The sequence below is a fragment of the Maniola hyperantus genome, chromosome 10, assembly GCF_902806685.2.
Source record: "Maniola hyperantus chromosome 10, iAphHyp1.2, whole genome shotgun sequence".
Taxonomy (NCBI): domain Eukaryota; kingdom Metazoa; phylum Arthropoda; class Insecta; order Lepidoptera; family Nymphalidae; genus Maniola; species Maniola hyperantus.
The window spans coordinates 12,173,124-12,188,972 of record NC_048545.1 but is presented as its reverse complement, the minus strand read 5'-3'; the positions used below and the strand labels follow the sequence as shown (position 1 = coordinate 12,188,972).

The following is a 15,849-nucleotide window of genomic DNA, read 5'->3' as shown; positions in this document are numbered from 1 at the left end:
AACCAGAAAAGTTACTTATTTTGCGTACGCTGCCTAAACTATAAAAGATAGAACCATAAAATGTTCTAATTAATTGTAGATCTTATAAATATCTACAAAAAAGTCCGCGACACACTATACCCATCTATGTCGAGTGAGGCACAGCAACCATTTTTTTATTTAAAAATCTTGAATTTTTTTTGGACTACATTTAAACGCGTTTATTTTACTCATGCTATTAATCCTTATCAAAATAAATTATTTCATCACTAAGAACAGTTTATGGAGATAATATTTGGTCTTTGAATGATTAAAATTGGACGTTTGGTTTTGAAGTTATGGCGAAATTAAAATATTACGATTTCTGCTGCACGGCCCGATGTCGTTAAGTTTGTTTGTAGGGGGTAATCTTTAGAACTACTGAACCGATTTTAAAAATTCTTTCACCAGTAGAAAGCTACATTATTCCTGAGTGACATAGGCTATACGGGATCTTTAAAAACCTAAATCTACGCGGGCGAAGCCGCGGGGATCAGCTATATCCAATATAATATTAAATATACAAAATGAAAAGCTGACTCACTGACTGACTGACTAACTGATTGATTGACTGATCTATCTACGCACAGCTCAAGCTACTAGACTGATCGGGCTGAAATCTGGCATGCAGATAGCTATTATGACGTCGACATCAGCTTAGAAAGGATTTTTGAAAATAAAACCCCTAAGGGGGTAAATAGGGATTTGAAATGCGTGTATATTCCACGCGGACGAAGTCGCGGGAATAAGCTAGTTCCTTATAAATTGGTTAAACGGGTGAGCCTTTATGATCCCGTGGGAACTTTTTCATTTTCCGAGATAAAAAGTAGCATAATATGTCCGTCTTCGGAATGTAAGCTAACTCTTTACCAAATTTCATCAAATTCATTTAAACTGTTGGGCAGTGAACAGCAAGAAGACAGACAGACAGACATACACACGTTCGCATTTATAATACTAAGCATGGAAATATGGATACACGAATACTAAAAAACCAGCATTATCATTTCAGTTAATATGCTACCTCAAAGCAAACTTTCAGTTATTTATGCGGCATTCATAACTAATAAGAAATACGAAAAGCTCATGAAATCTGTTAGCACTGTTGAATTCATTCATAGCAATCAACTTTATTTAATCAGCGAAAATGCATCTAGCATTAATTTTTCAAAATGTTCCATTAAAATAACCGCATCCATTTTTATCAGACAAAATATTATGGACTAAGAGCCAGTGCATGTCCGACCTTCGCTATTCTATAAAAGCTGCAAGTTTCTCTGCGTATTGTCCCCAACACAGGGAGGAACGATCAGCGAATATGAAGTTTGGATCATAGTGGCTTTGGGAGATAAAAGGTAATAAAGATGTAAAAAATCTTACTGGTCAGACCACATGCAAATTCACTAAAGAAATTGATTTTGAACTGAATTTCAGCTTAGCTAAAGCCATGTCCCCACTAAGCAAATAGTGAGCGACTGACGTACGACTGGCGTATCGGTCACTTACTCAATGTGAGGGGAGGTAAACGGTAAGACCGCACATATCGTTCGCTGCGAATCAGCCGCTCACTAAATGGAATGGCAAGCAAAACGCCGCAAACTGCGTACATTATGCACTGCATGGACAGTGGACACTCCATTTAAAAATTATAGGGAGGCAAACTGGAAGCAAACAGTTAGCCGCTCACTGGCCCCCTAATGGGGACATGCCCTAACACATCTATTTGGTGTATCTTAAACTTCAATTAATGATCCGCTGGTCAGACCACAGTCTGCAGATTCACTAAATGAATTGATTTTAAACTGAATTTCAGCTTAGCTAACTCTTCGAGACACGCTTCACTTCGCGATGAGTACAAATTGGATCCCGCCGAAACTAAGTTGAGGATTAGTATTGATTTAAGTTAGGAAGTGTAAAGTTTGGACACATTTGCAAATAGATAGAGTTAATGTTTGTGATTGACCAATGTGAACTGATTGGGACTAATAGACAAAGAATGTGTAAAACATGCTATTATGCCAGCCACACTGACACAATCCGGTATTTGACAACTAGTCAAAATAAGTCACTTTTATCAAACGTCAAAACGCACGCTAAGTAGGTAGGTATGCGAGATTCTATGAAATAACGGTATGTGACGTCACAATTATTGACGCGCTTTATTTAGTCTAATCGATAATTTAAAATGATCATCCCACATAAAACTAACAAAGGACGTGGATTTTACGTATTTTGGAAGACCCTCTATTTAATAATAACTGAGAAATAATTTATTTTTGACATAGTTTTATTTTTATTTTTATTTTTTATTTTTATTTATTCGGATCAACAAACAGTAGCACGCAGTGCTTGGATAAAAAACAGTAATAAAATAACTTAGTAATAATATACGTGCTACCCACTACGTCAACCACATAATTATTATTATTAATTAATATACTTACATGTGTAAAAATATATAAATGTAGTATAAAATATAAATAAAGAATATATTAGTACCATACCATCTATCTAAATTCTAATTATCCTACAGGCTTAGTGTAATATAGCAATATTATTCCTAAGATAATTCATGACCAGCTTCTTGAAAGAGCCCACTCGAGAGGAAAAAATGTCAATATTTCCGAAGCATGCATTGTATGACTGTGTCATTCTGTATAGTGGTGATCTCTCACCAGAATTTGTACGGCATCTTGAAGTAGCAAAAAGTTTGTGTGTTAGAGTGCTGCGTACATGACTTCTGGCAGGAATTCTATAACAAAGTTTACGAGTCAAAGGAATACAATCATATTTATTATGACACAGATCATACAATAGCATAGCTTCAAGTTGTTTGCGCCTCGACTGCAAGTCAAGTATATTGTATTTTTCAAGAAGCTGGTCATAAGGAAGGTAGCTTCTCGTACATTTATAATGCATCCTCCGTAGAAATTTTCTCTGTACATTTTCTAATCTCTTAACATATTTATTATAATAGGGATTCCAGATACAAACAGCATATTCAAGTTGTGAGCGAACCAGTGATTTATACAAATGTAGATATGTATCAACTCTCCTGAAATTAGTACCGGTCCGCATTATAAATCCATACATTTTAAAAGCTTTATTTACAATGGTTTGTATATGCGTGTCTAAGTGTAACTTACTATCCAATATTATTCCTAGATCTTTAATATTACTAACCTTCTCTAGACTTTCTCCACAGAGCGAATATGTATAGTCGCTAGCGGATCTCTTTTTAGTAAAAGTAATATGCTTACATTTATTTAGGCTAAGATTAAGTTTATTTTCTGTACAATATTTAGTAAATCTATTTAAATCAGCCTGAAGATGGTCATGATTATCTCGTAATTCAATTGTTTTAAATATTTTAAGATCATCTGCATATAGTAGAAAATTACTATGCTTAAAGCATTTATGAATATCGTTTATGAATATAATAAATAAAAGAGGTCCAAGAATTGACCCTTGTGGAACTCCAGAAGTAATCATAACCAATTTTGATTGATGGCCACTGATAATAACTCTTTGAGTACGATTTGATATGTACGATTTAAACCATCGCCAAAGATCACCACGTATACCGTTATAAGCTAATTTTTCTAATAAGCGTTTATGATCTACTCTATCAAAAGCTTTTTGAAAGTCTGTATAAATGCAGTCTGTTTGCCTATTGTTATCTAAATTTTCAAATAACTGTGAAGCAAAAACAAGAAGATTGGTTACTGTTGAGCGTTTCTGCACGAATCCGTGTTGTTGTGGAATTATAATATTATGTAGCAATGGATAAATGGAATCGTGTACAAGCCGCTCAAAGAGCTTTGAAAGTACAGGCAAGATAGAGATGGGTCGGTAATTTTCTACATTCTTTTTGGATCCGCCTTTATGTACAGGTACTATGCGAGCCATTTTCCATTTTTCTGGAAATATGCCTTGCTTAAGACACATACTGAATAAGATATGCAGTGGCTTGTAAATTGTAGTAGCAGTGGTTTTGAAAAATATTGGAGGTATATCATCCAACCCAGATCCCTTCGTTACATCCAACTTGTTTAGAGCCTTCATTACATTTTCAGCCGTGATAACAGTTTGACTGATAATGTCACATACTATTTCATCTTTACCAGTGCATTCAATATTATCTATGTCGAAGTCATTCGTAAGAGTAGATGGAACAAAAACCGAGTAAAAAAAGTCAGAAAATAAATTACATGCATCGATCGGGTTATTAGCTATATTATTTTTATAAAATACATTATAAGGTATGCGGGAATTGTTTTTTACATTAGAAAAGTATGTCCAAAAATAGCGTGTATTGACTTTAATACTATCTTCTACTATGTTCATGTATTCACTGTAACGACGTTTTGATTCTTTTTTAAAACGAAGTCTAAGTATACAGAACACCTCATAGTCTGACACATTATTATATTTTTTCCATTTAATCCAAGCCCTTTTTTTATCTTTAAATATATGTATTAAGGATGAATTAAACCATACTGGGAAGCTCTTTGCCTTTATAATTTTAGATGGGATATACTTACGTATGAATCCATAGATTATTTCATAGAATAAACTGACGGCTTGATCAGCAGATTTGTTTTTAAAATGTATTTCCCAGTTGGTGTTAAGTATCTCTTCATTAATAATTGAGTACTCAGCTTGTTTAAAACAGAAGTATGTATGTGTATTTAAAGGAATATGTGGTCTATTAGCAAAGGGCAATAGTGCATAGAAAGGTGGATGATGACCATCAGGTGGCACCAAGGCAGTAAGTGCTTTTGATACATTACAATCATTGTTACTGGATAGAAATAGATCTAAAATATGATTATTATAATTTTCAAAACAATTATATTGTGATAGATTCAATGTAGTCATGAATTGACAAAGATATTGACTAGTTAAACAATTACTATTAGTTAAATGCGGTTCCATATGCGCGCCGTGTCGAATCCAATTTATTGTCGGCATGTTATAGTCGCCAGCAAGGTGTATATTATCGCCAAGCAGCAAAATTTCTTGTAAGTAATTAAAATAAGATAGGTATACATCATGGGTCTGATTCGGCGGAATATATGTTACACCAAATATGTGGCGGCCAGCTGTAGTGAGTAACTCGACTAGCAAATAATCAATAATTGGTGGCACAGCAAGCATAGCGGCCGACTGTGATATTGGCAGCGTAAGAAGCGTGGCAGCCAGCGAGCGACGCACCGCGATCATAACTCCACCGCCATCCCGCCGCCCTGTCGCCTTTCGGTTCCTATCACAACGGTATACGTGATATCTCGAGTCAATGAGTTCATTGTCAAATATGTCATCAGTTAGCCATGTTTCAGTCAGGAGTATTAAATCGTAGTCATACATAAGTATATTCATATAAAGCGTGTGGAGCTTAGTCCGTAATCCACGACAGTTCTGATAATACACTGAAAGAACTTTATCCATTAAAACTACCTACTGTATGCTAATAAAATAAAAATAACTAGACTTTTGAATCGCATTAACTTACTAAACAATTTTATTATTTTTAGACACCAAGTGACACGCATATTAAGAATAATTTCATGGTAACTACAATGCAATTGTTTATTAATAGTTGATATTTTATAATTATAAGTAACATAAATATAACATTTACAAATAGTATGGTTTATTTTACGGAGAATGAGATTAGAATACATTATATTAGCTAAAAAATAAGAAAATGAACATGTTTTTACTAACGTTGTCATACAAAAAACGCTATACCTGCAATAAAGTATAAATACAAGGTAATAAGTATGTTTACTGGCGACAATCGATAATAATTGCAGTAAGGTAGGTATGTTTTCAAATTTACGCCTACAATGCATACAAAACCAGTAATAGGTAAACCTTATTGCATAGTAATTAAGGTCTGTAATCGCATGATGATCGAGACGAAGTGCACAAAAAATGTCTATGTTGTTTATTCGATAATAACTAGGTTTCCATTCTGTCAGCGCCTCGACTTTTGAATTTAGTAATATCTCCAGTGGATCGGATAGCAAATGTTGGCGAGGTATCATTTTCCCGGACGAGGATAGTTGCATTTTTGACCCACACGTACTTATATTTGAGCCTTTTAGCCTCCTCACGGCACTCGCGAAAAAGTCGTTTGTTCTTAAGAGTAAGATGCTCATTCATATAGATAATTTGCGACTGACCTTGAATACCTATCTGCTCGCTACGTACTCCGCGAGCCTTTCGGAAAGCACTCAGAATGTTGTCACGCAGAATCCTAGTGGTAAATTTGACAATTATGTTTTTAGGCTGGCGATTGTTTTGTTGATTTGCATGTGGGACTCGATGAATCGAGATTACATCTTTGTTCGAGATTGGGTAGTTAATAGCCGAGCCTATAGCATCTAGGATTGAAAGTAGATTTTCATTCCGTTTGTCAGGTACGTTACAAATCTCAATATTGCATTGCCTCGCCTGTTGTTCTAGGGAGTCGATTTTATGTTCCAGGGAAGAAACGAGATTACCTGTTCCTAGCGCGTCCTTCTTAAATTCTTCAAGGTCACGTACCTTTTTTTCAATATGAACATGCTGCTCTGATTGAAATTGGGCCGATGATTGCAGTTCGGCGATGTCCTTAGTTACACTGGCCAGACTACTCTTCAAGTTAGCTTGCTCGGTCCGTAGTGATTGCATTTCAAGCTGTACTTCAGATAAAGCACTTTTGATATCGCCACTGATTCTATTTAAGCTGTCGTCAATTTCTTTGCGCCATATTTGTAGCATATTCTGGAGATCATTTGTAAAGCTACGCAAGTCAAATTCGGGACGAGTCATCTGTCGTTCGATGAGTTTGGATGACGTGTTCGTTTCCTCAGCAGGCGGAATAACTGAATTACGTACCGGAGTGTTATCACGGCTTCCTTTGTGTCTGCGAGAAACGTTGCTGCAGGAGGGACATTTCCAGGAGGCCAAATAGTCCTTAGTTAGCGTCGTATATTGTTGTGGGTTAATATTCAGACACTCACAGTGATAGCCTGATTTACAGTAATAGCACTTCATAAGGTACTGTTCTGTCAGAGGACGTCCACAACCACTACTGCACTCCATATTTCCAGACACAGATTTTGAGCCTCAACACACTAACGAGACTATTTATTTTAGTTAAATACCTTATTCGGCGGTACCTACTATTACGAATCTTTTAATTGCCAAATAACGATAATACGCACAGGAATAACGATAGCTTTTAAGCACTACACTACGACACGTATTAAGTAGATGACAAGAAGTAGCCCATGTCCTCCTCAATTTCACCAAAATCGGTTGAAAGGATGGGCCGTGAAAGGCTAGCCTACAGACAGACAGACATACAGACGGACAGACAGGCAATACTTTCGAATTTATAATATTTAGGATTTGTCCTTTGATTAAAAAGCTAACCAATGCGAATCAAATTCTACACATAAAAATCGCGGTTGGCAACCAATATCTCTGGTTTTATATAAAGCATTAAATTTTAAAAGCTCTGGAAAAGCTTTACTTTCCTATTTTTTCTCTTTTCGCGGATACCGATGATACAGCAGATTAATTGCTAGAGTGCAATAGAAAAATCGGAGCGCTTTCAAAAATTTATAGTCTCTGCCTGAAAATATATTAGCCTTTTATTTTTTGTAGCACTTTTGAACGTTAGAAATTGAATATTGTAGTCAATTTAATACTAATATGTGAGAACTAATCTGAAATTATATTTTAATGCCCTTTGGAACAGGGTCATTGCACTTTTTGGAAACTATAGCTGCAGCCGAAGCCTCCCATGAGATCAGAAGCTCAGTGCAGCTTTTGTCTGTCCATACATGACTTATAACCAGCGCTCTGATCGTGGAAACCTTTAAAGATTGGTAGCATTGCATGCATGAGGTCCATAAACACATAATTGTAAAACGTCCATTTTCACTTACGTGACGTTTTAATGTGTTTTGATGCTCGAATTCTAACGTACGAGATGTGTAAAATCTAACCTATCCTTTTTGTGTTAGGGTCTTGTGGAATGCTTTAGCTACGGCTATTTTTCAAAAAATTGGCAACAACGTTAGGTACTTTAGCACCAAATTATTTGAAAACGGAAAAGGAAACGCAAGGGTGAATGTGAACGTAACTATGGGACGGATATACCTAGATAATTTTTCGTCCCTGAAAACCAAAAAGTTTCCTTGGGATTTAGCAAAACCTAAATCCACGTGGGAGAAGTTGCAGGCATCATCTATTTAATGCAGATATAGCTTGAAACCCGGAGAGGAAGGACATAGGCTATTTTTAACCGACTTCCTTTATAAAGGAAAACAAAGTTGCCATGGAATTTTTAAAAACTTAAACCCATGAATGAAGTCACGGGCATCACTTAGTTTATTTCAAACTAGCTGACCCGCCCCGGCTTCGCTCGGGTGGAATTTTAAAAATCGACGTGGGGGTTGAATTTTCAAAAATCCTGAAACAGGTATCTATTTCTTTACTTGTGACCGAAAACCCAAATACAAATTTTCATGCAAATAACTTGCAAAAATGGAGGACTTTCATACAAACTTTTATCCCCTATTTAACCCCTTTGGTAGTAGAATTTTCGAAAATCGTGAAATACGTATTTTTTTTTATTTTTAACCAAAAACTTAAATACTTATTTTCATCGATGTAACTTTAAAAATGACGGACTTTCCTACAAACTTCAATCCCCATTTAATTTCAAATAACTTACTCACCAAATTCTATAATTTCCCTTTATTAGTAGTTACTTAGTACCTACCATAGATCATAGCGAGACCAATAATTAATCTATGGTACCTACCTACTGCAAATAGGTGACCGTAGTCTTTTCACATTTATTTACCTATCTAAAGTATGAACGTGATTTGAAAGGCTAGCTCAGCAAATCCAATCAGCGTCAATTAATGAAATTAGTCTAGCATGGCCGCTGACTGTGCTAGACTTGTGTATTTCTTGCTAACAAGTAACATCTCCTATACTTACCTATTCAATAAACTAGTATGTAGTTCGTGCCCGCGACTTTGTCCGCGTGGATCAACAACAAGGAATAATAATAATAGGAACAAGGAATATATTTTCGTCTCGTCCGTCAATCCTTCTGTATACTTACACAATCATTTAAAAGATAAACTATTAAGAGCTGTAAGGTTAAATCTTAGTATAATATAGATATTATCACTACACAGAATCGTATTATCTAAATTTTGAAAAATACATTTTCAGGAATATGAAAGCGTGAAAAAAAATAGGTCCCGCAAATTGCTAATGCGCGTGGCTGCCATTTTAGTGAAGTCAGGACTAGACTGAAGTTTCGAGCTGATGGCATATTATTACTTAAATATACGTCAAATGACATCAAAATGACGTCATTTCGATGTTAATGGGTCATGGTTCCAGCGCAATAGCAATTTGCGGGACTATAACAGTTAAAAAAAAGTACCGTTTAAGAAATAGTTAAAGAAAAAAATTGGCAATCAACTTGGCTACCGCGAAACCCTATTTGAACTTTTCTGACACTTTACAATAGGGGTCTATGTAATAAAGAACCTACGCGCAAGAGTTTTCAGTTCACTTTCTACTTTTATACCTGGTAGGTATTTAGATAAAATATTCAGTGCGTAAAACAGTACGTAACACGCTCCATCAGAGAGGCGACATCTTTCGCATAGTGACAGAATAAATCACAAGCTAGTTATCAGCTATCTGCCCGGATCTGCAATCTCGTTCACAGCGTATTTGCATGATGACTATGTCATAACCACTTCGACCAAGTAATTGCTTCCTCGGGTTCCACTGAATGACGTTACGAAGACGGGGTTGAAAATTGATTGAAGTGCATTTTTCACTAGAATACCTATACCAGTAGGTACGTTAAGGTAAGAGCCGCGTTACCTCGTATAAAATGAGAAATAATTTTTAGTTAAATAAATTTTTACAAGTGCTTTTGAATCGTCAAATGGATCTACTACTGAATGGAATGTTCTTGATAGCTAGAAATAAGAAAGATACGAAAGTAAAAACTAAAAACTGATTAGAGGCAGATGCATTTTGAACGATAACATCGATAACAACCTGCATTTTTGAGAGTTCTCTATTATATTTTCAAAGGTATTTGAAGTCTCTCTGCACTTAGCCAGCGTGGTGGATGGCCTAAACCCTTCTCATTCTGAGAGGAAACCAATGCTCAGAAAAGCACCCACGATTGCTTAAGGTAATGATGAGTTTGATAAAATTTTAAAAACCTATACTAGATTAGAGCGATTCCATCAGACTGTATTGTTAGCCATCGAATAGAAAAATAAATTCAATTGCCTTACAATAAAATACTATACTTGCAATAAAATAAAGTCGTTTTTCCGATAGCGCTGTAAAATATAAGTCGCTACTGAGTAGTAAACTTGATTACAATAAAACTTAGAAAATATAAAATCGTTCGATTCTAGTTTCAAAGTAAAAGTGCATTAACGAACGCTAGTCATTTTGTAAAAAAAGCAATAACTTGTCCAGTTAACTTTATGTAACATAGCGTCATTTTTTCCTTATTATTTGCCCTTTGTTACGTCATCATTAACAAGCTTTAAAGTTGGAAACTCTCGATGTTGAGTTAAAAGTTAAAACAAATATTAGTTTCACAGAATTTTCATCAAAGCCTCCATATTTTTTGCTAGCAGCGATTTTCAGATAAGGACAAAAACGACTTTCTATTAGAGAAGGACCATTTCACAGATAGCATATGAAAAAACACGAAAAAAGCCTTTTCATATCATTTAACAATTGCTACCTTACTTAAAGTAGCATGTGAAATGTGAATATTCACGATGAAAAATCAAAATACTGAAACATATCAAAACTCCATGACATTTTTTAACTGAAACCTGAACTTTTCATACTTTAGGCCCGGGGTCATTTAACGCGCATATGGACATCGACCCGAGCTGAAGAGCGCGCGAGCTAGAACAATCATGTCCCTGTGTGTTAGAAAGGGTAAACAATAATTAGGTAGTTCAATTATTATGAATGTAGCAAAACAATCGCTTGCTAAGTTTCACGAAAAGCAATTCCCGAAAAGTTTCGTGAAAACCAACCTACAAAATATCAGTGCTATTAATAATATCTTGATCATAATTGTTAGTTATATTAATATAGCAAACGATTCCGTGAAAAATAGCATGTGAAATCACTGTTAAGAGAAAAATTATAATTTCACCTTTAGCAATCATGCTCATCGCTACTTTCCATTATACGAAAAATCTCTTAAAGGCCTTTTTGCATAGTCTTTATCCTTATGAATATTATAAAATGCAAAGTCTGTCTGTTGGTGTATTTGCTTATTCCTTGAGAGCCCATTAGTAGATTTAGTGGAAAGGCTGAGCAAGGCAAAAAGGCGGGATTTTCCGCCTAAGTTATGTTGCGGCGTTTTACATGACTAATCAGAATAAGAAGCTCGAGAATAAGAATAATTATCTTCATTTCTTCTCCACTCTCATTTGAATTCTGTTCGCTATCTACAGTTACATTTTTAAGAAATAGAAATAGTGTTTATTTGCCAGAATGTGGTACAATTTGGTCCAGAAATTACCCCCGACAAACAAACTTTACCTCTTTATAATGTTAGTATACTAAGATATATGTATGATGGAATCTATATCGCACCCGTGCGAAGCTAAGATAGCTCGTAAAATACAGGACGTAACCAGAACGCTAGCAAAAACGAAGACAGGTGACTAGTACTGATATGATACCACAAAAAACGTGAAAAAAATATAAAAAATCCTATATTTTGTAGAAGTTCATGATTTATTGCAGCTAAAACATCTGACTGACGCTAGAGGTCACCGAACGTTGCATAAGAGGCCATTCGGAGTCAATGCCAATGCCGCGTCGCAGCTGGGGCATTGACCCGAGTTTTGCACAATATACATTGCGTGTTAAGAAAATACTAAATCACTAAAACTACAAATTGAGGCAAATGGTTATTGATATTGGATTGTGTTTAGGTAGTATAACAATAACGCTAAGTTTTTACTAGCGTTCTGGTTACACCCTGTATAAAACTTACTTGTAAGTTGATGAAAGGAGCGTCAGCCATGACTGTCGGCACGATGAATCCACCCTCGCCGGTGGACATATCGATATCCTGGCTGTAGATATCCGTCTTATCGTCATAAAGCTTCACCCGGACTCGAACCTTTTTCTCCGTGCTCATGGCTTCAACCTATGGAAAATAACAAGCGGTGAGTATTGTGATTTTGAGAGCAATTGCTGAGTTTTTTGCCGCCTCTTCTCAGAAAACCTACACTCTGAACAGACGCGGTGGTAGAATCACAGACTTTGAAATTTACTGTCAAACTGTGCCTGTCCTTTTTATATTAGGTATACATAAGTAAGAAAAAGATGCGAAAACTCTTAATAAATAAATGTGAAATCTGAGATTTTACACGAGAAATTGATATAATAGCTAGATAATAAATACCTAACTAATCGCCAGATAAACTTTAAGTGGCGAATAGGTTTGCCGTATTGACATATTTCCTACGCAATACTCAAAATCCCTCATATAAAAGTTATTTGATGATTGAAAAGTTAGCCCTTAAATGCAGGGTATTAACTCTAATAGTCCAATAAACAATTCACATTAAGCCCCTTGAGATAGGTAGGCACTCCGTATCTTGGCTGATAATATTTAATTACAGCTGTTCCATATCAAGGGGTCTTGCGTCGAGTCAGCAGTTAAGCCAGGTCGGGACTTACTGACTTAATAAAGCCTTGAGCTAAAACAATATCAGCCCTGTTTTGACGAGAACATGAACTTGTATTAAAATTTCCCATATTTTACCACTTGCTCAGGTCAGGAAAATCAAAGAGGTTCCAAGAAATTAATAAAGAACCTAAATCCACGTGGACCAAATCGTGGAGTTATCTAGTTTATAATAATTGTACTCGTAACAATAATGAGTTCATCATAATAATAATTAAATTTAGTGCAGTTTACTACACAATAATGGTAATACATCTAATCCAAATTATACTAGCAACTAATATCATAAATTAAGTTCAACCGCAGTTGCTGAACAGGTTTTAGATACCTATTCACTAATAATAATTAATTAGCTAAAATTATATCAGTTCACAATAATTGGTTAGGTAAATTTAAGGGGACTCAGTTCAGTGCTTTCTTCATACAAACGTAGGAGGGAAATTACAACAATATTCGATATTGTGCGCACAAAACTAAGATTTATATCGATTTATTTCGTGATTATCTAGGTTTATTGATATATAAAACATTGAAAAAAATATTGATTTACAAGTTACGAGGCTCAAAAGATTCCTATTTTAACACTAATTGACATTAATGACAACTTTGGATGTAAATAAATAAGATTAGGGATATGAAAATTCTAAATCAATTTATCATTAGACGTAGTTTATTTATTCACTACTTGAAATAACTTTACTTTGCAAACATAAATTCAGCAGTTTTTTCTCAAAAATACTTTTCCTAAACCCTTTTCGCGCGCTTGATTTCAGTGAAAATCATCGTGCCTCTCAACTTTCTCATACAATGTCAAGTGAAAAGCAAACATGTTACCCACGTGCGCTGCCAATTTCGGTCGAGCGTCCTGCGTCACCTTAAGGGTTGTTAGATTGAATTAGTTCAATTGCACGCACCATGTCGCCATTCCATGATTATTACAGTAATTAGATTAGGCTAGCTATAACTTTCACAATTATCAATGCGAAAGTGTGTTTGTTTGTTGGTTTATTGGTTTGTTGGTTTGTCCTTTAATCACGTCGCAACGGTGCAACGGATTGACGTGATTTTTGAACGGGTATAGATGGACGGAACCTGGAAAGTGACATAAGCTACTTTTTATTCCGGAAAATCAAAGAGTTCCCACGGGATTTTCAACGCGGACGAAGTTGCAGGAATAAGCTAGTTAATAATATAACTATTCAATGTTGCTACTGAGCTTATGATTGATGATTTCATCGCCAAAGATAGCTTGTCTGATGCTTGGGCGTAATACTATTATTATAGTTACATTTTATCTAATTAATTATTATCTGAGTCTTCTTCCATTATTTCTTTACTATATATACGAGTACCTAGAGCTTTATGTAATTAACGGTTGCTCTTCTTTGATAGTGATACTTAATTCTTCATGTAGGTAATTAGTATTTTCTCATCAATCATGCCGTTGTTTTATCATAGGTAAGTACTGACTAAATATTTGTGTGTTTGTTAATATTACAAAAAAATGGTATAAAATAATAGGTATGCCTTCAATAATTCACTGACTGTGCCGACGAGCTTTAAAATATTACGTTTATGGGCACTTTATCAGCTTTATAACTTTTATATTGTGGAGCACAATACGCCGCCGCGCTGGAAGGAAAAACTTCATTTTGGAAAAATATGTAATGATTGCGGACAAAGTACTACAAGTAGGTAAGTACGTGTTTATTTTTATAACTAGTTTTAAGCCACATCTTTCTTTACGTAAAATTAACTTAAAGGCCAGTTCAGAATAAAACATAGAAATTTAAAACAAGAGTGAATAGGCACGTTCTAGGCAAACGCGTTCCATCTTAGGCCACATCGTCACTTTCCAGGTGTGATCGTGGTCAAGCGTGCGCCTGTAACGAATTAAAAAGAAAAGTACCTTATTTCCCTTAGATTTCGTACAGGCACGGTGAGCGAACTGAAAGCCTATGCCTAAGCTGTGATCGCAATCGCAAATTGTTGTGATTGGCTGAATTTATGGTACATATTCCTGTTGCAACTTTGCATTTAAAAAAAATATAGTGAGTGTTAAAAATTAAACACAAAGATTGTCCTTCACCTTTCACACCTAAGGGAGACCGCCCACCGTGACTCTTTGACTTGACAGCGATACAGTAGTGATACTGCTGCGAAACGGTCGCGATAAAGAAGCGATGTGTCTGCTTTGCCCAGGATTCTGTATGGCTACTGTCGCGATTCACAATCGCGTTTATAGTTTATAATCTCGTTTATAGTGTATATTTCCGGGCAGTTAGTCCCGTCTGACACGATGCGAGTGCGAGCTTGCTCAGGTATTGTTTCACGCGCTCATGCACTGAGTACGGATGTAGCACTCACACTAATGCAGATGGCGAATACAGGCTGCGGTGCGGCGCGCGGGCTTGTGTGTACCGCTCCCTCGCGTGGCGCGCCCCACTGCCGTCTAAAAATGCTATTGCGACGCGTCTTGCGGTTAACTTCAAGAACGACTATTTAATTGGCGCAGACTTTACGCGCGGCTGTACTGCTAATCCGCTACAAAAAATCGCCGTGAGTGATGTCTCTAATTGATAAGACGTAGCATATACCTAACAATAAGTAACAAAATTAAACTGAAAACAATAGCAATTAAATCAAAGTATCGCGACGAAGCATCCAATTACGCGGCGCTTCAATTAGCTCGGATTATACATGACTTACAAATTGTTCGAGACTATTTTGATTAGTCCCTTAGGCTATTAGCTTTACTATTCTGAACTTTAGCATTAAAGGTTAAACGATATAAAGCTATATATTAAACCTTAGTAGATAGAGATTAGAAGAATAGAGCTCGTTCGTTACATACGACGTTACAACATTGAACTAAAAAATTTGTAACGTGCAGAAATGTCTCTTTTTTTGTTTGACACAATTATTATAATGTGTCAAAAAAAAGAGACACACTCATGTGTGGCTACTGCATACCCACCTTAGAGCTAGGGCGCACCACGGTAAATTTCCTTTTTTTCCCCCGCAAAATCTGTGAACTATAGAACTAT

The 15,849-nt window shown here is 35.8% G+C and overlaps 2 protein-coding genes across 3 annotated transcripts in view; both read right to left on the bottom strand.

The window, feature by feature from the left end:
* The window catches only part of LOC117985950 (C3 and PZP-like alpha-2-macroglobulin domain-containing protein 8), a 228,620-nt gene that overhangs the window by 60,513 nt on the left and 152,258 nt on the right, over positions 1–15,849 (bottom strand). For both annotated transcript variants that reach the window (XM_069501479.1, XM_034972749.2), the window contains one exon: positions 12,104–12,259. In XM_069501479.1, coding sequence (XP_069357580.1) covers positions 12,104–12,259 — 156 coding nt within the window. The remainder of the gene's footprint in view (positions 1–12,103; positions 12,260–15,849) is intronic.
* On the bottom strand, positions 2,332–7,115 carry LOC117986137 (uncharacterized). The gene has a single exon (XM_034972971.2). It carries the CDS (start codon positions 7,111–7,113, stop codon positions 5,986–5,988), a length of 1,128 nt encoding a protein of 375 aa, XP_034828862.1. The 5' UTR covers positions 7,114–7,115; the 3' UTR covers positions 2,332–5,985.